This window comes from Lagopus leucura, unplaced genomic scaffold (assembly GCF_019238085.1).
Source record: "Lagopus leucura isolate 7727_CA_CO unplaced genomic scaffold, USGS_WTPT01 Super-Scaffold_739, whole genome shotgun sequence".
In the NCBI taxonomy this organism is placed as follows: Eukaryota; Metazoa; Chordata; class Aves; order Galliformes; family Phasianidae; genus Lagopus; species Lagopus leucura.
The window spans coordinates 15,862,763-15,887,259 of NW_024962255.1; the positions used below are offsets into that span (position 1 = coordinate 15,862,763).

Below are 24,497 nucleotides of genomic sequence, written 5' to 3' on the forward strand. Positions count from 1 at the left end.
CTGAAGGGGCATGCTGGCTGTGCAAGCTGACAAGCCAGACACTAGAGAACTGACCTCTACACCAGAAAAGGCTGCAGCTTGGGATTTCTTTTATATGTGTGAAGTTGGGTTACACGAGTGCAGAAAGAATAATGGACATCATGCAAGCTGTGCTTATTTATAAACCCCAGCCAGGAAACCCTTAAGACAATCCAAACATTTATTTATCAAAATAATTTGCAGAAATTACAAAAAATGACAAGAACCAAGAGGTAACAGTTCTTTGCAACATGTTCTTTCCCTTCCCAATAAAATCATATTCAACACCATATAAAAAAGTGTTTTAGGACTTCCACAGGAAGATTTTACACAACTTGGCCAGTTTTTACCACTGAACACAAAAGCTAACTGAAAACGTGAAATGCTCGTCTTTTCAATTCTTTATCATAGGCTAACAAAGCTACAAACATGAACCTATCAAATGTTACACCTTAGAACGCAGAAATTTCACTGAAAGAACAGAGGGGTTTGAAAAATGGCCATAAAGAATTAGCGTGAAGGATCAGTCCGTGTAATGACTGAAACTGGTCTCTTACAGATGTCCCATGTTTGTCCTATAAGACTACAGGCCACCTGCACTTTTAAAAGACACATTCTGCATTGGAACCTGGTGATTCTTCTAGGACCTTGAAGACACCCATTTTTTCCTTTTTATTTGTTTCAGAAGTTTTCATTTGATCTAGAATAAAAAAAAAAAACCCACAACAGTGATAGGTGAATTGTTTGCAACCTTTCTTTACAAGTACAGTAATGCAGAGTAAAAAGTTCAATGCACTCTTCTTTCATCTGGATTTCTTTCATCTGCATTTGGAAAACAAGTCTATCATCAGGAACATCATTCTGCTATTTCCTAAACAGTCAGCAACTGAAGTTCATGCTTGAAAATATTTTCCATTTGTGTGCTTTAAGAAAAAACTCCACTGTATATCTAAAAACAGTGGGAAATGAGCAGTTTTAGAATCTTTCTCTGAAGTCCTATCTTCTGTAGAAGAAAACAGAATTCAAGAAACTATACAGCTTCTCTCAGGAGCTTCACTAAATTCTTTTCTAAAATGCAATGGTCTAGGCTTTCCTAATGTTTGCATTCACAGGTATCCACTGGAAGTGCAACATAATTTTAAAAAGCACTGTCAGACTATATTTTCAGTTATGATTTTCCAGTTGATTTGCTGAAATCCTTTTCTGAGGATGATTTACGTTTTGACCGATTTCAGCAACTTGCAGGAAAAGTTGCTTTGCAGAGCATCTGGTTTTCCTTCACACTATGCTCAGGGAATACTACGCACGAATGAATTTCTCTGGAATACTTCTGCTTAAATCATCCTCAGCAGATCCTACTGGCAATGTCAGCAAAGGACTAAAAGCATGTCTTCACATATACAACACAATCATAGGGAAGTGAAGCTGCAACAGTTTTCTAGATATAAAGTTCATTAAAAAAAACAACACAAAACCAGGAACTCATTGTCTAACATAGATGAGAATTTTGACTTACCAATAAGATCGCTTCTATCCAAGAGTAACTCAAGATCTTTATCACTGATTACTTTTTCTTTAGATCCTTTAACCTCCCTGTTGAGGAAGAAATACAAAAAAAAAAAAAAAAAAAAAGAAAGCATGTAAATGTGGCACAGAACTCAGTGCTCAATACAGCAGAACCCCTACAACATTCTTTTCACTCTTAAGATCAACATAACACTTTGTAAGACAAGAGAAGTACTGACAGCTGCTCACAAGCTGTAACTTATAGAATTATGGTTAACAAAAAAAATTTAAATCTGCATACCTCTCATAATCTCTGGATTTCAGCAATTCTATTAATTCCTGAGGGTCCAGGCAGCTCTTTGATTGTGCTAAACCAGATTTGCCACCTTTAAACTGATCTGTAGAAAGGAACAATTTTAAGTAGAGACTTTAAGAGACAGAAACAATAAATCCTTTGAGTTGTTACACCAATGCTGGATGCACAGATGGAATAAATCTCTTGCAAAGTTAACGGTATGTTCAGTTGTTTCAGCCCTCAGGTAAAGCACACCATAAGCTGATAGGCTAACCAGTCAAAAGAAATTAATGGTGCGTGCGAAGTTTACATGCAGGTCTTCCACTTTCTACCTACACTATGCAGAAAGACTGATTGAAACACCAATTCAACATGCACACACGCACACACGGAACAGAAAAGCCATTAGTTCTACTTACAGTAAAGAGATTGCAAATAAAGTTAGATGGTGGATGCTGAAGTTTGTTGCCTTTGTAATGTAAGCTAGTTGAAACAAAGTAAGCAGCATTAACCACTACAAGACAGGAAATATATGAAAGATAAGTGGTTTCATTGTAGAAAAATCCTTCAGTTATAGGGATAGACAACAAAATAATACACCAGACAAGAGCTGAATTCTTGAAGAGATTAAGATTACACCAAATGAGTGGATGTCAGCAAAAATATCCTGAAATTATACAAGATTGTTACCTAAGTCCAAGCATGGATGAAGCCAAATTCAGTCTGTACACTGCAAGAAAACGTACAGCCCCTACTGTTCTGTGCTAAGCCTCCTCAGTTTTTATTAATGCATGTACCCATTTAATTAGCAAGTCCTCATCATACCCTTTCATCACCCACACTGATGTTCTTTCCTGTGTCTCAGTTTCAGAACTTCTCCCTACACATTTCCACATCTCTCTCTCTCTCTCTCCCCATTCTCCATTCTCCTGTCTGTTTCTCTCTGAAGTGCAAATCAGATTGCAAGCGCCAGTAAGGTCTGGGCTGTAGGATTTTCTTCCCCATCAACACCCCCTCTGATTCAAAAGACCCAGGTCAGGTCATGCATCATTAGCAATACATCCTCTCCCTTTTAATCATTTGGAGTTTTCAGAGTTTCACAAACTATGTGGCTTTGAATTTGCACTGTAGAGATCTTGGGCTGTAATAGTAAGAGAAAAACAAGGCACTCTTGTTTTACATCACGTGTTTGATAAGAGTTTATGCACACCATATTAGTCCGACATCAAATAATTTAATTTAAAGTTGTGCTGTTTCTTGTACAATTTCCAACAAAAAGCAGAAAGAAAAGACTGCAATGTGGTGCTAAGCTCAACCAAAAGCATGACTTTGCAAGATGCTACACTTCTTAAGGTTCTGCATTTGTATTGTACACATTCTTTAACAGACACTACCTAAGGGCCTGACTTCAGCATGCCTGCTTTATGATATCCCTTCCTTACCCACTCACCAACTTTTCTGCTACTTTAATATATCACCTTTATAATTACAGAACACATCCACAGCTCCTGCCAGGGATACCCCAACTTAAGCTGCAGGATTTAGATAAGCTTCACTTACTTATAATCAACAAGATAAATATTCAGCTTACTGCAAAACTGAAGACATGCCCTTGCCAGTCAGCTTCTTTCCTGTACATCGCCTAGTCCTAGTTCCCACTGCTAATTCAATACATGGCAGTCATCTAAATGTGTTTTGTGGGCTGGCCTTGCCACTTTGGACTCATCTTCAGGCCAGATAACAATCAAATAATTATAAAACATTTTTCTCTTATCTAAAAGAGCTCCTCTGGAAAATGCCAGATGGCAGCTCTGGTAATAACCCCAAACCACAGCGACAAAAGGACTAAAGCTAGGGCTATGGAACTATCAAATGAAGATCAGCCAATGTCATCCAAACCCAAAGGCAATCCACAGCTTAGGCGTGACAAGCAGTGTGCTGTGCAGTGTGCAGTTACAGATGTGCTTTTTCAGGGCCTTTACATCTTCTCAGAAGTGCGTTCATTCTGTTCTTTTGTTTTGTCTTTAGTATACTATGAGAAGTTCTTAAATTCAACAGTTTAATATATGGCCAATTATTGTCAGAAGTTGCAACAAGAATTACATTTTTTTCAAATGAGCTTAGCATTTGGAAAATGCTACACTGAGCTAGCATCCAAATACGGCACACAGAAAAAGCTACTGAAAGATTCCTATAGCACCTAAGAAATAGGAATTTATTGCAAAAGAGAAAATTCATCTCAATCATTTTCTAAAAATATTTGAGCATAAACAGCTAGATGAGGACATCACAAAAATCACCACTGTGATTACACACAATAAATAAAAAATTTAAAAAGAAATCAAGGACTGCTGTTCCATTCAGCACTGGCTAATTTCTCCAAAAAGAGGACTTACTCTATTGTCATAATGACAGATTATTCTTAAATTAAGGACGATAGATGCAGACAGCAGCCACCATCATTTCACAGCTTTAAGATTTGCAATTTCTACAAAGTTCAGCAGGAATTTCCACATTTCTATAGACTGCTCATTTTACCAGATTTAATTGAAGGCTTGCTATTCAAGCAAGTTCACCAGCATAGCTGGAAAACCTACTGATAAGCTCCATACAATGAAAAGTAGGTTCAAATGAAGAACACTATTATAAGCTAAACTGCAAGCAATACGATAATTTTGTCTACTTTTCCATGTATAATCTGGATCATTTGATTTAATACAACAGTCAATACATACTTTCTATCTTGACAGTCCAAAACATTTGGGTTGAACAAACGACCATCTTGCCAATAAGCTCCAAATTAGCCCCATACTTGTAGTCCCTTATCTGCTTTTACTTCCAGTTATTCCAGGTAGGCTCACTGTCCCATCTCCCCTATTTTTTCCTTACCTATCAGTTGTAAGACAGTAACGTCAGAAACAGCAGAAGCAAAAGTGCTTTCCCTTCACTTGTTATCTACTATGCATCTAAGAACATTCTAAAGAATGATATTATATGGCCACTTATTGGAAGGATAAAACTATTCACACAAAAAATACTGTTGAGTATCAAAACACAGCAGAGATCTGTTGAGGTTTAAGAAACATGTGATCACACGAAGGCAGAAGAGACAGATACTAACTTTTGTGGATAATCAGCTTCTCTAGTTTCCTTTTGGCAGCAGCTCTCTCCACAATCTTCTGGTCAATTGTATTTGCTGTCACCAGGCGATAAACAACCACTGGTTTTGTCTGGCCAATTCTGTGACACCTGTCTTGGGCCTGCAAGTCTGACTGGGGATTCTGAGTAGACAAGGAAGTAATATTAGATGCATTAACTTTCTTTTTTAATGCTTCCCCAAGCAGCATTTCTAACCAGTGAGCTCAGAGTCATATTAGAAGCAAACAGTGCAGGGCAGTTATGATATAATGGAACTCCACATCTACTTGTTCTTAAACTTGTCCATGTCAAGTCCTGCTGTTGTAGCTGCACAGCCAGAGTAACTCAATTAGCTTGACTGCCTGTGATCTACATCATGCCCTTTCAGACAGACATTCTGTATCCAAAGTTTAGTTGAGATTGTTGCTACATTCCAGCAAACAATAAAAAGACCAGTGCATCTACAAGTAAAAAAGAAAAAAAAAAAATCCTACTTTTGGTATAACCCAGGGACAAACATGCTGGTTTTGCAAACCTGCTCTAACATTGTGCTCAGAAAGCTAAGACATTTTCAAATTAGGTAGTATATTTAATATATAACATATTTACATAGACAGATGATGCTGTCATCATGTAAAAACACTTCACTAAAACAACAGAAGTGGTCTACACCATAACAGCATACTAAACGTTTACCAAAAGCTGCAGTAAAGAAAGCATTTTATGACGTTGTGAAGTAAACAGTCCATCCACATACCCAGTCACTATCGTATATGATAACTGTATCTGCTGCAGTTAAGTTAATGCCCAGGCCTCCAGCTCTCGTACTCACTAAGAACAGGAATACTTCAGGGTCGTTATTAAATTGATGCATCTGAAAGAGAATTCAGCTACTGAAAACAGCAGGGGGATCAAACACAACATAGCCAATATTTTACTTTAAGATCAACCTATGTCTGGAATTTAAAAAGATGAACGAAGAGTATAACATGTAGTGTCAGAGTCCAGAATAAAGCTTATCTAAAAACTGCATCCAGGGCAGGATGAGACCAAGAAGTAAAGCAATTATTTTCTTACCTGCCGATTCTATCAAGTGAGCTATCCAACACAGAACAGATATGACTGTAGCGTCATAGTCCCAATCATCATCCCAATCCCAATTTATCTCCGCATATTCTACCATTCAGAGATACCTTATTCCCCACGGCAAGCATAGTCAAAAGCTGGTAGAGCTTAAAAATATTTCCACTTCCTGACAAAAGCAGCAATCTGAAATTCTGATGCCGCCTTGACTGTTACTTCAGCTCCTATGTTTACCTCCTCCTCTTTCAAAACTAAGAATAACTTTCTCACCTCCTACTTGGCATCTAGACTGCTTTCAAGTAAAGATGATCTTAAGTGTCAGCACAGCTCCTGTCAGGTCTTATAAGAGCAGTTAAACTTGTTCTCTCATTTTGCACCCACAACACACTGTGGTAGGCACTGAGACCAGGAATGGCGAGGAAGAGAAGCAAACTGGACACCCTTGAAAGTTTGATGCATTTATCCTTTGCTTCCACAGTTCTCTTGAGTCATATGCACAAAATCATAGAAATTGGAAGAGACCTCTATCACCTATTTCAGGCCCCCATCCCCCGAAAAGCAGGTTCCCTGGCATAGGTTTGCAGGAGAACATCACAGTGGATCTTGATTATCTTCAGGGACAGCCCCCCTGGGCAGCCTGTTCCAGTGCCATGCCACCTTCAGTCATTGCTGTTCATGCAGCTTAAATGCTTTGGGAAACTAATCAAGCCAAGATGTTTGCCTGTTCTACTGAAGAATCAACCTACAGTCAAGTTTCCTTCTACACGGAGATTCCTCTTAGCTTTCCAATCACTTTGAATAACGCAGAAGCTGACTTCCGAGTGCCTCCAAAGAGAGCATTGCTTTCTTCCTTTAAAGGCATCCTTTCTGGATACATGTTACTAAATGCAGCAACATGCTAACTCACCTCCTTATTCCCAGAGGTTATTCATTCTTAGCTGAGCTATACATAACAGACTGGCATTTTTGACTAGAGAGAAATAAGCTTCAACTTGCTTAAGCAGCAGCAAGAATGTTAGATGTCATTTGCCCATTAGAGACTAAATTCTGGTTCAAGTTTTATCCCAATGTCACATTAACAGGCAGAATACAGTATTAAATTAAGGGACATGTCCAGGTACTTACATTTTCTTCTCTGTCTGCATAGGACATAGACCCATCCAATCGGCTAAACTTAAAGCCTCTCAAATAGCAGTAATCCATCAAAATGTCAAGCATCATAGTCATTTGTGAGAACATCAAGACCTGCATAACGAGGAAGACTCCTTAGTAACATTTTTGGTCACGAGGAGACAACTACATTAAAAAAAAAAAAAAAAAAAGGAATAGGTTTTACCTTATGTCCTCTCTTTTTCAATTCTGGAAGCATTCGGTCCAAGAGAAGAAACTTGCCTGAGTTTTTCACTAGATCTTCATCAACCTTAAAAAAAAAAAAAAAAAAAAAAAAGGCAGAAGAGGGGGTTGCATATTAGAAGAAAGGAGATCAAGATTTTTATCACACAGAAACACCAACAAAAGCTAACTGGAAGTTTTTAACTGAAAATCTTGAGCATCTTTTTAAGTAAAAACTGTAAAACAGGAAGCAACACTAATTTTTGCAAAGTTGAATAATTTAAATCATGATCAAATTAAATCAAACCCCAGCATTTCATACGTCCAAATATTTTTGGGAAAAAATGAATTTGCTTCCATCCCATTTCCAGAAGGAGAAACCTTCATCGTTCCTGTACTTCTCACATGGAAAAGCACTGCTGTTTCTTTCCCAGCTTCTATCACTGGAAATCAGTGCACAAGGCTTCCACCTGCTGGAAGCACCAGCTGAACAAGTTGCAGGTGCTAAGGTCCCACAAGCAAGCATAAAGCCACCTGCATTTTTAATTTTATTTAATTCCTACAGGTTAGCATTAGGTTGTTTGCTCAAATCTGTTATCACACATGGGCACAAACCTACACTGAGAGCATGCAAGCAACTTCCGGCTGATCAAGATTCTTTCAACCCAAATTACTTAATACTTTCCTGTATTATCAATTGCTTTGTCTAGATTAACTACCAAATGGCCTCTATTTACCTTTTAATTTTCTCCCTTTTGAGAGGCAGACAGGATGCCATATTCTAAGCAGACAATCCAGTTGAAATTGCCACTCCTATAGCACCTCCCGCTTATAAACTACCACCACACCTTTTGTAACATGTACAGTTTACATTATGAATAAACAGCTCATCAGCACGAGCATGTTTAGTTCTGAAAATAAGCCTTTTCAAGGAGATCCTAAAACAGCTCAACTAAACAGAAGGCAGTATCATTTCAATTCTGTCTTCTGGAAGCCAGGTTACTAATGCCTCCATAATGTAGAATAAACACTACAGAAGACTAAAAGGGGACAGAGTTGCTTTGCAATTACAGCTGCATGAAGCAGCAAATGATTATTCTCTCACACTGCTGAAATTCAGTGGGGAGGCACACATAAATACATGGAAAAGGTTGTTCTGCACTGCTGGCTGTACAGAATCCATCACTTCTGGATGCCTACAATATTTTCCTTCTTAATCTTTTTAAAATACATACCTTGAATTGTTGTGTAGCAGGGTCCAATGGGTATTCTATAAGATAGGGGTGATTACAGCATTTCCTCAATAACATCATAATATTCTGTAGTTTAAGGTTCACTTCTGAATCCATGGGCATGCTCACTTCTATCACTGGCCTTGAAAAGATGTCATCTTATTAGTACAGAAAATGTCACTGTGTGTTATAGATGTTGCAAAAAAAAAAAATAAAAAATAAAAAAAAAAAATCAAGCAATAGGCTCACATGTTGCTTCAAACTTCCTCTAAATCTGAGTTAGATCTCTCACAGTTAATAAAAGTATTATCAGACAAAGCCTCTTTTAGCACCACATTTGGCACTGAAGGCATGAGTTTTGTCATTACTGGTTTAAAATATTAAAGGGTGATAAGCAGGAATCAGAAATGAGAAAACAACAGCTTGTGCAAGTTATCCAGCAGAAAAGGAAATAGAAACAAGCCCCTTTTGGGAACATGCAGTTAGATTTCCTGCATAACAAAAGAAACTTCCAGATATCATCTCCCAGCCTATCTCATATCAGCCCCCATCTACACATTGCAGGATTCTACCACAAATGCAGCTATTTAGCTCTTCCACATCTATGAGCTATATCCAACGTAAGGGATCCAAGTGTGACAAAACTAACAAAAGCATACATTTAAATCAGTTACATCAGTGTACATTGGACTGAAATCTAGAAAATAAATATGATTCAATGCCCAAATTTAAGCTCAATCCTAGCTTTCCTTGTACTCAAAGGACTTCAACTAATTTCAAGCTATTAACAGCTGACAAGTCCTGAGTTTGACAAGGTCTATCTCAAATCCCAGCCCTTGACTCTCATCATAATCACCAGTAAGCTTTCATGACAATGTATCTCACCATAAGAGTAAGAACCACGCTAGCCATTCAAGTTTCAGATCTCAGCTTAAGCCTATTTATTTTTGAAAAATCAAACAAGGAAACCACTTCCCCTTTTACTCCAGTCTAAGTCTGAACTTTGCTCTAAGTATTCCTGAGAAACTGCAAAAAACACAGGAGTTAATTGTAATTAGCACACAAAGACTATTGCACGTCCTCTGCCTTTGAGCCAATGAAAGCTACAAACATAACTGAACATTGTGGTCAAAAGGTTCACTGTAACACTGCAAAGCTTGTAAAACCTAGAAAAAAAAATGTATAAGCAAAGCTCTGGAGGCAAATTGAGAGAGAGATACTCAGTGTAACAAAAATATATTCTTTTATGGCAGGCACCTCTCTTTTACTACTTCCTCTTGCGTTCTGTTGATCAACTTTTCCAAGTCATCAGGTGAACCATTGTGTTCCTCACAATAATCCACCAGTTTTCGACTACGGCGCTTTGGTCGGCCTGTTGGACTCAATTCAACTACTTCTTCCTGTAGGAAATAACATCATCATCAACAGCAGCAGACAGGCTTCTGAATTTTAAACCATGCTCATCCAAGAATTCTCAATCCTGAACAGAGTTCTCACCAATATGCCCCATCAAAACACACTTAGAATTCAGGGCTGTAAATTTTACTCAGTAGAAAGAGAAGCCCAAATTTAAGTTGTAGGTTTCAAGAGCTTGTGCTGGGGTTTTTAAAAACTGCATTTATACTTCGCTGACTTGACAGCAGAACCTATCAGTTCAAGGAAAACTTTTTTTGTTTCTGCTAAGCTACAAGTAACCAAGAACATACTAACATTCGTATTAGCAGTTCTGAGGCTAACAGCAACAAAAGAATCAGACCCAAAAAGGCAAAAAAAGGTTTTTAGTTATGCTAGTAATGAAGCAATGTCAATGTGGTTTTGCTCACCAACTATAAACAGGTAAGCACGTTCCCAAATCAACAGATACCTCATTATTTCCAAGTAGATTCCGAATGGTGCGATTTACAATGGCAGTATAGAACGTTTCTTGCTTCTTTGCTAGGGGTGCGTACACCACAACTTCTCGTTTAGGAGGAACCTCAAGAGCAACATCAGATTTCAGTCTTCTCAGTAGAAAAGGTGTCAGAATCTGAAACGTTGAAAGGTTGTGCTATTACTAGAGCTCTTAACAGGGCTGGCTAAAAAAAAAAAAACAAAAACAAAACGAACACATCTAGCAATAAAACGTTATTTTCACAATTTAAACTAAGGGACTTAATATGTAGAGATTTATATTTCATTTTTTCATAGTGACAGCTACTGGTCCTCCCACCATCAGCTTACAAGGGGAAAATAACAGTTCTGTAAAGCACTTAGTTTTCTTCCTCTTAAAAAGAGAGTTTGAGTGTTACTTTAGTTTTGCCTTTGAAGACAGGCAAATCATAAAACTAATTTGTCAAAAGGTTTTCTGTTCAGTACCTTGGAGTTGCATAAATTGCCTCAAGGTTACCTTTCCACGAGATCAATAAACCAACCAAATCTTTAGGCAAATCAAAGCAAGCAACTGCAATTAATTTTAACTAAATTCAGTTCGGTTCCAAAAACTAAAACTAAGCATTACCAACAGTATGTTGTTCCTTTCAGCAGTTATAAATGCTGTAAATACAGGAGGGGAAAAAAAAAAGTCAATGAAAGACCAGAGGTGCCACAATAAGAATCTTACACCCATAAGTTGCCTCCACTAACAAGATTTTGGCCAACATCTGAAATAAATCATGAAAAAACAATATAAAGAATAAAAGTGAAAACCTGATGCAGCATATGCAAGATGTTTTGCTCCTTTTCTTTAGCAATAATATCTTCAGCAGTTTCTGTAATACTGGTGATATCAAACCACGATTCAAAGCTACAAAAACAAAGCAAAAGAAAAAAAAAAAGGAATAGTTTTCTTCATAGCTATTACTCTTCTTCATTGTGTACTTTGAAGTTTTCCAAACTTTGATGACTTAAGAAAAACAAGGCACTAGTACCCATCACACACAGAGGATGAACAGGTAATAATGTTTCTGATACATACCTGTCAGTTTGGATGCTAAAGTTTTTAAAACTGACAAGTAAAAAAGTTGTCTAAGCTAGAATTTCACTATGTTGTTATTCTCACTATAGTCTATAGTATTTTCCAAGTTCAGTCAGATTCAAGACTGTTTTGGCATTGTTCCTGACCTCCCCACGCTGCTCCAGAAAAGCATCAGTCTCCCATGGGTTTCATGTCTGCCTGTCTCACACAGCCATCTCCAACAGCTCACACAATCTCAGGCAGTACCAAAACCTTATGATTAGAAGCCATCTCTCTGTTTCCCCCAAAGCTCACGATTTAGTTCAGAATTGAGTTTCTACTATCAATGGGAATTGACAATTACTTCTTTCCTTTCCAAAACTACAACCGTGAAAGCAATACACATTTCAAAGCCTCTACCATCAGATAATTATATCAAATTACAACCACAGCACCAAAGAGCTCTTTAAATGCTGATACAAGGTTAATAATTAAAGAGTCAGATTAATGCCCAAACAGAACAAAAGGAAGAAGTTCTTACTACCAAATTGCAACCTACCTTTTCAAATCATCAAAAACATCCGGCAACAAGAAGTTAAGCAATGACCAAAGCTCTGCCAAGTTGTTCTGTAAGGGGGTACCAGTCAACAGCAGTTTGTTGTCTGCATTAAACCGTTTCAGTTCTCTGATAAGACGACAGTTCATATTTTTAATCCTATGACCTTCATCTACTATCAGATACTTCCAGAAGCAGCTCTACACAAGAAGAAAGGACATTTCAGTAAATCTTAGCTTACTCTATCAAAATGTGCCAACGATCAGCATTTGGTGTTGTTTCAATTTTGCCAGACTTGAACAGCAGAATCCAAACAATTAATGCTTCACAGTGAACACATACAGGAAGCTTTGGTGATTACATTGAAATTACAAGCTCTCATCACCAAACTAATCATTCCAATATTAAAATCATAACATTTCTACATCCAAGTCTCTACTCTCCGTCGTCTACACAGAGGTAATAAAAGGAAGTTGCAATACATAAACTGCAGCTGTAAATGCTGTAATTATCTGCTTACTTCATGTTTTGGATAGCATTCTATTTGAAGTACTTCTTAAGTATAAAAAAAAATCCAGTCAGCAATGAAACAGATGATGGCAGAACTGAATGCCAACATAGCTGCTATAGTACGACACTGTACAGGCAGCACACACGAGGTTTTTTTGTTCTGTTAGATGTATATTCAAAAGCACTGCCATTATTGATGAGACACTCCACCTGTCATCAGATTTCTGTGAGAAAAGAAGTACCTGCAAGGCATTTCTGTCCCGCATTGCGATTTCAAAAGAAGTAATGACCACAGGATGGATTTTCAGTGATCCTTGTCGCCCGTGAATTTTACGAACCAGTTTACGACGTTCCTGCTGAGCTCCATGATACAGCATGAGTGGAATCTGAAGAAATAAAGACTTAGAAATCAGGTGAATTAAGCTCATTTAAAGCTGTAAGCCCAAACAGAGATAGTAATGATAATTAACTTGCTTATAAGGTGGCTGTAAATACATAGCAAACCACAGCATAGTACACAGTTACATAGTAGTAACCATGTAAACAACCACAATTCAACTGATGTTCTGTATGAAGTTTCATGGCTAAGAATTACAGTAAGGATTCAGAATTTTGCTCTTTCAAATCCAAATTAAAAAAAAAATAAAATAAAAAAAGAGAAACCTTCATTTCTTTTACCTCTGGAGTAAATCTCTTGAATTCAGACATCCAGTTTGGAAGCGTGGACAAAGGACCACATACTAAGAAGGGACCAGGGACTCCTCTCTCCACCATGAGAGCTATTGTTGCAATGCACTGGATTGTCTTTCCCAACCCCATCTCATCAGCTAAAATACCATTGATACCATTTTCCCAAAGCATCTGCACACACAAAGAAAGACATATAAGCACAGAATAACCATCAAGTCTTAGGAACAACAGACGTTTGTAGGAATTTGGAAATTCTTAGTGGAAATTCTCTACTAAGCACATCAGATGAGTAAAATTTCTCTGTGGTAATAGCATCCTGTAAACCTATATATTAAAGTCTGGCATTTATGTGCTTTGAGTCTATTAAATGTCTGACTAGGAGGCAAAAAAAAAAAAACCAAAACAACAACAACAACCCCACAACAAAACAGTTTTATCTTTTAAAGCAGCTTCTACAGGAAGACTTTCAGCATAGTAGAGTACCTGACCAATGCAGCTTTTGCAGAAGTTTCATGCAAACACTGTCTATCTTAAAAACTGAAAGAGAACCTCTCACAACAGAATAGAAAGGAAGACACAGAAGTGCCTTTTAACTGTTCTATCTACTATTCATGAAGAAAGTTATAAGTGAGGGTCCAACATTGGAAGCTGTTTATTCCTCCAGACAAGTTAGTCTAGAGGCAATCACTTGAGAGATGAGTCAAAGCCTACTAGAACAGGATACACATTTGTTGGAAGAATTGAAGAAAACCGAGGAGAAAAATGAGATCAGCAGCAGAAAGTTCTATCTTGATCTGACAATGAGAAAGCAAAGTCATCCTCATTTGGCTTGCAACGAAAACCTGGGAGAAAATAAATACAGGGGCATTTTTTGCTTATAGCACGTTTCTCCCACTTTTGATTTCAAATGTTAAAGACAAAACATTTTTAAAACACTATGTTAATACTACTAGTAAAGTGTTCAGAATGCAGAGAGAATTGAAAACTGTCACCTGTGTCAGGCCTGCAAGGCAGTTGAGTCTAAAGACCTGGGCTACTCATGTCCTTGAGAGAGGAAAACCAGCAAGATTGCCCCTCAAGTTAAGTATGAATATACTGTCATAAAGCACTTTGAAGGGGAGGCCGAAAAAGCAGTTGAACAACAACATAGATGGAGAACACCAAAAAATAAAGCCTAATGAAATCTTAACAAATCCACATATCCTCCCCACCCTTTAAATTCATATCAACAGTATTAACAACTTAATAACACCAGATTCTTGTATCATCAAAAAAAAAAAAAAAAAAACCCAAAAAACAAGGAATTCTCCTTCTTATCTTCCCCGTATTGACTATAATCAGACTTGTTTCTCCTTCCCTCTGTTTCAGTCCCCAGTCAGCAAGAGATGCACTTTTGTAAACAGTTGCTCCATACCCTTAGCCACTCCATGCCTTCCACTTGATACCACCTCATTACACCTCCAGTAAAAATCTTTGGCTGCTGAAAAGGCACTGGTTGTCCATTAAATTTCCGCACTGGATCAAGGAATTGCTTGGCACTGTGTCGTACAGCTTGACACAACCTATCCTTAATGACACTATTTGAGTCCCCATTTTTCTGCAGGTCTTCTGGACACAGGTTGCCAGCAGAGCTTTCATCCTATAAAGGAATGTTCAAGGAACATGTGACAAATGGAATGTGTTAATAAAGCCCAGCTAAGACATATTTCTATCAAAACTCTGGTAAATCTACACCAGTCTGTTATAGCGTACTGAAGCAAAACAGCGCCTGACACAGATTTATTTTGAGTAACTGTCAACTGAAGACTAGAATTTATTTTGAGGATTAATGCCATAAAAACAGATGTATTCATGCAAAATTTCAATACCTTATAGGCAGTATTCTTTACTGCTTTGGAGCAGTGATAGCTCAGGTCTTCAACAGTTAGCAGATTTATTTACAGGAAAAATTTAGAAAGCCCTCCCTCTTTCCTTTTGGGCTCTAAATGTTTAAACTGTTCTAACATCTGCCAACGTACCTGATTTTCCACTTTACTTTTTTTTGCCACTGATAAGATTTCCTGGAAAAGAAGAAAAAAACCTTATACTTTTGTAGCCTTTCAGATTCAAAAGCACATAAATTTGTACCCCCGAAGATCTTTTAAGAATCTGGACATACTTGAAACAAATTTTCATACTTCATAATTGACTCTAAAGAAGGCCATGCATCAGCAAACATATTTCAATTACAAGAGGTAACTGGAAATTCAATAGGAAGATGTATTCCCTTCTCACCTCACCTCTCCAAAGGTGTTAAGAAAAGTATTTTGATTCTATAGGTTTGCCTGTTAAGTAGATCTTTGCTAAAATAAAGAAATATCTTACAGACTACTGTTGTCTGTTAGTCAGTCTGATGACAACGTATAAGGATGCACTGCAACAAAATACTGATGTCATACAGTGATTGTGACATTACTTAAAATTTGTGCTACAAGAGTTCAAACAAGTCCATTTACAGATGTGGCCTACCTCTTTGGACATGATTTCTGAAATGTTGTATGTTCCGTCATCTCTCCCTCTCTTCTTTTTTGTAGCTATAACATAAGATTTGAGTTTATACAACAGAGTAAATGTTGAGGGAACTAAAAACACCGGTACTGACAAAAAACAAAGTCTAATACATTACCTGATTTCTCTTCTTTTCCATCAGCTGGACTTTGAGTCTAGAAAACAAACACAGGAAGAGTTTCATGATCTATCTCAACACAAATGAAGAATATGTCATCAGACTCAAACCATTATTTTTGAAAGCTTTTTGAAGCACGTTTACTATAAAAAAAAGTAGCAAAGGCAGTTAAGCACCAGTCTTTTTCATCCTTGCTTTCGTGTGCCAGCACTTAGGCTCTCGGTTGACTAAGAAAAGTAATCATTGAATCATTGCTTAAAAAAATACCAGCTTTCAAGGCAAACCCATACCATTGCCTTTAATAAAATTTAGCCAAAATGTCTCCTTAGTAAGACAGTCTATACTATGTGATTTTTTTAAGCACAGTTTAGAACAGTTTTACCTAAAAAAAAAAAAAACAAACACACATAGCTAAAAACCATGGTATAATAGAATCATGGAATCACCAGGTTTGGTAAAGTCCTCTAAAGTCACGTACTCCAACTGTCCACCCGTCATCAATATTTTCCACTAAACCATGTCCCTCAGTACAACATCTAAATGTTTCCTGAACACTTCCAGGAATGGCAATTCCATCCCTGGGCAGCCCATTCCAGTGCCTTACTACTCGTGGAGAATTATTTCCCTATGTCCAACCTGAATCTCCCCTGGCACAACTTGAGGCCATTCCTTCTTGTCCTATCGTAAGTGATGCAGGAGAAGAGGCTGACCCATGGGCCTCAGCCCAGCCATCCAGCCTGTCCAGGTCCCCCTGTAGGGCCTTCCATCCCCCAAGCAGATGGACACTTCCTGCCATTTTGATGTCACCTGCAAACTTACTGAGGGTACATTCAATGCCCTCATCCAGGTCATCGATAAAGACATTGAACAGGACAGGGCCCAGCAAAATCATTCAATAAATCTTTTCTCATCAAAAGTTTCTATAAATAGACATATCTTCAAGTTAAATACTGGGCAAGTCTAACTTCTTTACCTTGACTAGAAGATCAAAATTGATATGGCAGTTTGACAGACTTTAAATACAGGACAGTTACATAAAATAGCTATCTAGTCTTACCTTGGCAGATTTTAACATCATCTCCCTCTTTTTTTCTAACTTCTCTTTCCTTTTTTGTTCCTAAAAAAGACAGAGATACTTCTTAAATAACACCTACAAGAGACCTATCCATTGTAGAAATAACAGATGCAAATTCCATCGGTAATCCAGATTTCTGTGTACCATACAGACTTGTCTTTGCAGTCTCACTACAAGCTTCTATTCTGACAGTGACATTGTTTAAAAAAAAAATAAAAAATCATGAAATAAAACTTAGGTGAGAAAGTGCAACTGCTCTGAGTGGTCTGTCAGTCACTACTCTAAACACTTTCAAATACAGTAATTTAACAAGACTCCAAAGATATTCCCAATTACAAACTCCTTCAAGAGATTCCATTTCCTACATTAAGTATTCAATATACACAGCTCCTCTTCAACTTTTACATGTTACTACTCGTGCTCATTGTGGAACAGAAAGCAACCTAAGTATCCTAAAATGCCTTTAAAGAATAATTGCGTTCATATCTTGATGAATCTAAGATTTTTTTTACATCATCTACTATTTTTACTTGCTGAAAGCAAAAGGACCCTGGGAAAAAAAAAATAATAGAACCTTGGTAAATATAAAACGAAGTAACAAAAGATTTAATATTGAAAAAGGCACTCTATCAATGCTGTAAACATGAATCCAAACTGACAGGAAAAGCTAGAGAATTATTTTAGAAAGGAGCTTTCAGCAGCTTGCCAGTGCCACTTCTCTGAGCAGTCATTAACCTGCATCCTCTCCTGAGATTTCTCCTTTCTCTAAAGCTCAAACTCCCACAAGTTTGTACATACAGGGTCAGTTAATAGAGTCGAGACAAGGCCATGTGTGAACTTAGCAGCCCATAGATTAAAAAAACCAAAAGCATCAAATAATTTTATGGAAGTTTGATTGGTAACAGCTTGGTCTCAGATCACTGTAATTTATACATTTGTCTCACATTAGCATCCTGAAAACAGGCCTCATCCTCAGCCATCAGTAAACAACACAAATAGGCCACACAATTCCTACTGGTTGAGTCTTTGTTGTTGTTGTTTTGTTTGTTTGTTTTTAAATCCTCCTTACAGGTTTTCTAGCTTCCTTAAAACTTTGTTTCTTATTTGAAATACTGACTTCCTCTTCCTAACAGAAGGATTTTAAAGACATCAGTGCTACCCTTTACATTGTGTCTGACCACTTTTCAGCCCGATTTATTTCTATATTTTAAGGACAAACTCAGAATACAGTGTAAAGCACCACCTCATCCTTGAGCAATACCTTCTGTAGATTTATACATTATTTTCACCTTAGTTCAAAATGCTAGATGGCAGGAAAACCAAACAGATGGCAGCTCATCTTAGGAATCCCGTTTGTAGACAAGAACACACCTACCTCCAGTTGCTGCTGCTCCATTTTAGTTAGCAAGAACTTGGAATAAATGTTGCTTTTTTCAAGCAGGTGTTGAAGCCTCTTATAGCGCATTTCACTTGACTCCCTGTCCCAAGTACTGCGAGCCTGGCCAACACAGAGACATCATCACCTATTTATACATGCTTCAGATGCAATGCTTTTAAGACAATGAAGGATTCTCTTACAGGTTAATTGCATTTGTCTCATAAACACACAAGCATTCTCTTTCAGTCATAACACATCCACAATTTGTGGGTGTGCCAATCCACATTTCTCTCTCTCTACAAAGTGCTCACAGATTAATGTAATTGAGGGTTGGATTTGCTCCCATATGTAAACAGAGCTCTGAGTCTATCTGCTTTCAGAGCAGCAGGACAAAGCATTCAAGGCCTCAAAGGTGTCTAATTTTCAGTTTACAGATTTAGAGCAAGGTCATCTAAGTTTATTCACAGCTCACAAAACCTGGCAGAAAAAAATAACTTCGCAAAATTCAGCAAACTGTTTCCCAAGCCATAGGCACAAAAGTACATCAGCAAGCTATTTAAACAGCCTAATTATTAATGCCTAAACCATTAATGCTTAATTTAGAGTGGCCAAGTGAATTTGCAGTATGAAAGCAGTAACTTATTTTGCTTTGCTTTTAAAATACATGCGCTTGAACTGCCACTCTCTTTTGAAAGTGACACTTGTTGAATTTATTCCATACTGCAATTAGAAGCCTGCAAGACATCTTTAAAACCGAGGTCAAGACCTCCTCCAAAAAGTAAAAAAAGCATTCACCCTAAACTGCTTGTTACATTGAGATGTCAAACACACGAAAATGTCTCAATTAGCATCTCCAAGAGAAACCAAAGGGAAGGCAAGTAGCAGAGCTTCGGGAGATCCTTATCTATGCCACAGCCTTCAAAAGGAACACGGGGGGGGGGGGGGGGCACACTAGGACACCAAAACAAGGGAATTTTCTGGAACTAAATGGACTAACAAGTAGTCTATTTACAGATATTAGCTGACTGATAGGGCAAACCGCAAGACAAAAAAGCTCTGGTAGAAATGTTGCCTTTAATTTTCCAAAAACGGTACTCCAAATCACAAAGCAGTAATCACTCTGCTCTTTAACGAGAGGAAGATCCATTTCCACGTGTCATTTGGAGGTTAGATGGCTTTCCTGTGATTCTCCATAAAGTTTTTATTTGCTTCTGCTCTCCTTCAAATGGAAGTACCTGAGCCCAGGAGGACCGACCCTTGATGGCTAGGCCAAGAGATAACGCAAGTAAAATTAAGCTATTTCGTTCAGTGAATTGCTAATACTTTTTTTTTCTTTTTTTTTTTTTTCAGGAGTTGAATTGTTTATTCCCACTAATTGCTTCTTTTGACGAACGCTTCCCTTGACCAACTTCAAGGGAAAAACAGAAAACCCAAAGACGACAAACAATAACAAACGCTTATGATTTCTCCAGAATAGGCATCGCTTTGTCCTTTGACTCCATCCAAACCAACAACAAAGCTGGGCTTTATACCCGTTATACTGACTAGGCCAAATGCACAATGCTTGCTTTTCATCACGCTACATTCTCACATACTTACATAGCAGTATTTTACCATCAGCCCATAGAAAGAACAAGTGCCTCCTTTGCTGCGCAACTCACCTGGCACGGGGTCCACAAAAGTGACAAAGAAACCTCCAAAAACCCAGAAGCCGAAGAACATCAGCTGCCCCCCAAGACGCGCGCATGCCAGGGATTAACAATGCGAGCCACCTCCTCTGCTCCAACATGCCCCGAGCAGCCTTAATATCAGCACTTGAAAACATACATAGCAAGGGGGAAACGAAGCACAGGAACGGCTATGCCTCGAGAGGTGGGGATGCGAAGCTCTTTAGGACGCGTTTCCCGAAGGCAAGAGCCAAGCGGAGCACTCAGACCAGTGCCACGACCAACACCGGTGCCAGCAGCACGAACCCCCCGTGCCCGGCAGCCGCCCAGCCCCCCCCTCACCTTCTCCAGCATCTGCCGCTCCTTCTCCAGCCCCGCCGCCTCCAGTTGCTCCTCTTCGGCCACCATGGCCGGCGTGATCACCACCTCCTGTTCCCCCATCTCGGCTCCCGGCGGCTCTGCAACGACCGCGCGCGCGCGGTTACCCCCGGGCTCGGCCCTCCGATCGCTCCCGTCCGCGGCCCGACGCTCACCGCTGCCGCTCGCCACGTTCTGGGCCGGCATGGCGCCGAGCAGCACCGCGGTACGCAGCGCAGCCGCCACACGCCTACCGCCTTCCCGCGCGCAGCCAACGCCGTGCTCCCGCGCGGGCCGCCCGCCGCCACGCGCCACCCGCCTCGCGAGACCAAAAACCGCGCGCTGCCTGAGTCTCGCGAGAAAAGGCGTCTGTCTCGCGAGACGGCTCAGCCCACCTCTGGCGGGCCCGAATGGAAGTCCTGTTGGGACCTGTCAGGTGATGCCCGTTTCCCCGCCCCGTTCCAGGGACCTCGCGGTCTGCGGTCAGCGGGCTTCGTCTTCCCGTTTCCGTCTGTCCCGAGAGGTGCGGCCCTGGCACCCGGTGTTGTGGATCTGCACCTGCGTAGTGAGGGCACCGCCATCAGTACAAGAGCCTTGAGTGCTTCTGTGCCACCAGAGGGCAGAGGAACGCTTAAAAGATGAAAGAGGGCTGGAATCACTCGAGTGAAGGAAAACTGCCTTTCCCAAAACATTGCCTGTGTTAAAGTAAATATTTCTGGAGCTGAGAACACAAACACTTCAGCGTGACCCCAATAGCACCAGCTGTCAAAATAACCCTGGGCTTACACCATCCCCTCAGGTCCATACAAACAGCCACACTAGTAATTGCTCCCGCCTGCCTGTCCAGTAGGTCACTGCTTTGAGCTCCACATCATGAGGACACGGAATCCTGGCTTTAAAAAGAGTCGGGGCAAGGGAGAGATGGGGGAGTAGCAGAAGGACAACCAAGTCTGGTAACAGCCGGGGTGGATGGCATTCCTCTCATTCCCAAAGCCTTAGAGGCTGGTTCTGGATGTTGTAATGTGGTTTATGGAAAAGCAATTCTGTTTTGCAACACTCAGTTTGGAGGCTGGCACAGAGTGGTTCTGCATTCACTTGAGGGAACATTAGCAGGGAAGAATGTTACTGACCCCTAGTAAAGTTATTTTATTGACACTGTGGTAACAGAATGCAGCCTTGAGGAGCTTCTTAACACCAATGTAGCATTAAGAGGTAGGCACTCCTTCACTGCACTGCCAGATGCACTGGGGGCAGCTCTACCTATAGAATTGCAGAATCATAGAATCACTGAGGTTGGAAAAGATCTTAAAGATCATCAGGTCCAACCACAACCTAACCATACTACCCTAACTCTAACAACCCTCTGCTAAATCACAACCCTGAGCACCACATCCAAATGGTTTTTAAACACATCTAGGGATGGTGACTCAACCACCTCCCTGGGGAGCCTATACCAGTGCTCTTTCTCTAAAGAAGTGTTTCCTGAAATCCAACCTGAACTTACTCTGGTACAACTTGCAGCCATTTCCCCTCGTCCTCTCCCCTGTCACCAGTGAGAAGAGACCAACCCCACTTGCTGTAAGCACCTTTCACATGTTGAAAGAGAGCAATAAGGTCTCCTCTCAGCCTCCTTTTCCGCAGACTGAACAGCCTCAGTTCCTTCAGTCTCTCCTCGTAGGGCATATTCTCCAAGCCCTTCACATGCCTTGCTTTCAGATTGTAGCTATATATACATGCTTAAGCTGTACATATGCATCATACTTCTGAGAACAATCATATTGTTTCTGACAAGTTCTTTGCATACTTCTCCACCCCTATGTGCGCGTGTATTGGGTGTTCTGAGTCTCTCTTGGTGGTCCCAAGGACTCCTTTCAATAGTCCTCCTCAGCTGCCCTTTGGTAACCTCTTCCCTCAGGCACACGCATTGCAGAGTTGGCAGAGATTACTTGTTTTTGTCTTACTTCTGCCTCATAGCTCTTGACCACAACGTTCTTGTATCTTAATGACATGTCTGTATCTACATCCTGGATGTCCTACCTGCAGCTGAGGCAGCAGTATCAAAGGCTGTCTTATAAAGTTTACTGGTTTTGGCTTTGCGGTTACAATTCTTTTTCACTTTCAATCAGTCTCAAGACATCCAAGACATCAAAATAAATAATCAGAGAAAACTTTTATTTTTTAAGGCACCTTTAACTGTATGAGACTCTAAGCAGTTTCCAAAGTACTTAGTGCTGACCTAGATGCCAGCATCAGTTCCAGGTGGGAAGCAAAGGTGAAGGTGTCACTAAGCTTCTGAAGCACTTGAGAAAATGAAACTGCACAAATTTTTGTTGGGATATATACGTTAATAACTCTGCTTCTTTAAATAATAATAATAATAATAATAATAATAGTAATAGTAATAATAATAATAACAATAATAATAAAGATCTGTTCTGTCAGCACATCTTGAATCAGACAGTGTTGTTTCAAGCATTTTCTGCTCTGCTCAGCACCATGCCTGCAAGCTGTTTGGGGCAGGTGAATATGCTGCTGCGTAGTGGTGCCATGGCCATTCCTTTTTGCAGGGAGAGATTACATTGTCCTGTCAAACCGTCATCCTCCCTCCCACCATTGCCGTGTCTGCATCCGTCCCTAGCCCAAGAATCCTGCCTGTGGAATGTAGCAGGAGAATGCTCTTTTAGCTTCTAGAATAGTATTTTCCTTTGTATGTGAGATGTTTTTATGTTCAATTAGTCATCACGTAGGGCTGGAATACTGTTTTCCCTGTTGGTCAGCAGGAATAAATGACAAAATGGTAGTTAATCAGACTTCTCTTGGGTGACATTCCAATATCCTATAATCACAAAACTTTATGCAATAAAGGAGTCTTTGTAAAGTATATCTTTCAAAAACCTATCCCAGGCAAATGGTACAGGATCAGACAATTGGGCCTGGAGCATGCTGGACACACACCGTGGCCTGCTTTTAGCATCCCAGAGACAGACACCAGGGAGTATGCAGAAGACTCATGTCCAGCCTTGCAGATGCAGGTACTTATTTTGGCTAAGCACACATGAGTGGGATGATGCCAACAAACACTCCTCTCCATGCAGCTATCATCATGGAATGAGTTAGTGCTGCTGATCACTGCTCCTCTTCAAACACTTTTGAGACTGAGACTTTAATATTTGATTTTAATGGTCTGACCTCACAAGGTGAATAAGGGAATGCTTATGTAAAATACTCATGGGGCAGATTCTTAGGGGTGGGAATAGGGCCACTTCAGTCAGCAAATAATGTTAAATGGGCAGACTTGGTAGCATCTTCCCTAAGTGCAGCAGGATCCAGAAGATGGTGCAACTTCATGGCATATATTTAGTTTCACTGTTCAGCCAGAGCAAACAGCTTATAACACATAACTTCTATCCAGAAGAAATGTCTTTTGTCTCACTAGGCAGTGACTTGTTACTGCAGTGCAGACAGTCCCTGGTCCATCACCTTTTGTTTTGGAAGATGAAAGTCCCTTGTAACACCTGGACATTTGTACAGCGTAATGCAAGGTGCAGAGAAAGCTGAACCTAGAGGCACAGAAGGGGGCTCGGGGAAATTACAGTGCAAGAGAGTAGATAAGAGTTAGAAAAAATGCAGATTGTAAACAAAGACAGTTCTGTTCTCAGGTCAGCCAAGTGATTGCTGTGAAGTCACAGGAACTCTGGACTGTCACCTTTGAAATTTACTTGTCGCTCTGGTATGCAACACAAGAATGTGTGTTGTTTCATCATGCTCTGTGCCTACACAGTTTTCCTAATGAGTTTATTCCAAGCAGTAAGAGCAGTGCCTTGTACTAATTGCCCTGACTGCTGAAGTTGGAATCTGGGACTTTAAATAAGCTGATTTTCTCTAGGGGAGAGAAGTGAGAAATACAGTCAGGATATTTGTCTCACTCATTTACAATATACGTACAAGGCTTCCTACTCCTGAACACATGTGAAAGTCTTCAATTCAAAGCACTGTGGAGCTCACATAGAGGCAGGTAACAGCAGCTTCCCTGAAGTTCGCTCAATAATCTTCAATATTTTTT

At 39.7% G+C, this 24,497-nt stretch overlaps 1 protein-coding gene across 1 annotated transcript; it reads right to left on the minus strand.

Moving 5' to 3' along the window:
- Window positions 1-181: 181 nt before the first annotated feature.
- On the minus strand, window positions 182-20,677 carry HELLS (helicase, lymphoid specific). Its single transcript, XM_042862699.1, has 22 exons — window positions 20,611-20,677; window positions 20,420-20,535; window positions 18,408-18,530; window positions 17,015-17,074; window positions 15,958-15,994; window positions 15,801-15,865; window positions 15,311-15,352; window positions 14,707-14,931; window positions 13,281-13,463; window positions 12,845-12,988; window positions 12,096-12,292; window positions 11,290-11,386; window positions 10,469-10,630; window positions 9,862-10,004; window positions 8,608-8,746; window positions 7,377-7,460; window positions 7,166-7,285; window positions 5,715-5,831; window positions 4,941-5,100; window positions 1,826-1,922; window positions 1,535-1,611; window positions 182-718 (listed from the first exon to the last, which is right to left on the minus strand). The coding sequence occupies exons 1-22, from the start codon at window positions 20,639-20,641 to the stop codon at window positions 621-623; spliced, it is 2,517 nt and encodes an 838-aa protein (XP_042718633.1). The 5' UTR covers window positions 20,642-20,677; the 3' UTR covers window positions 182-620.
- Between the last annotated feature and the right edge of the window lie 3,820 nt (window positions 20,678-24,497).

Coding starts and splice junctions, on each gene's coding strand:
- HELLS (XM_042862699.1), bottom strand. CDS start 20,641: ATGCCGGCCCAGAACGTGGCGAGCGGCAGCG. Junction 10,631..11,289: donor TCTTGCATATGCTGCATCAG/GTTTTCACTTTT, acceptor TCAACGTTTCAG/ATTCTGACACCTTTTCTACT. Junction 5,101..5,714: donor TCATATACGATAGTGACTGG/GTATGTGGATGG, acceptor TTGTCTACTCAG/AATCCCCAGTCAGACTTGCA.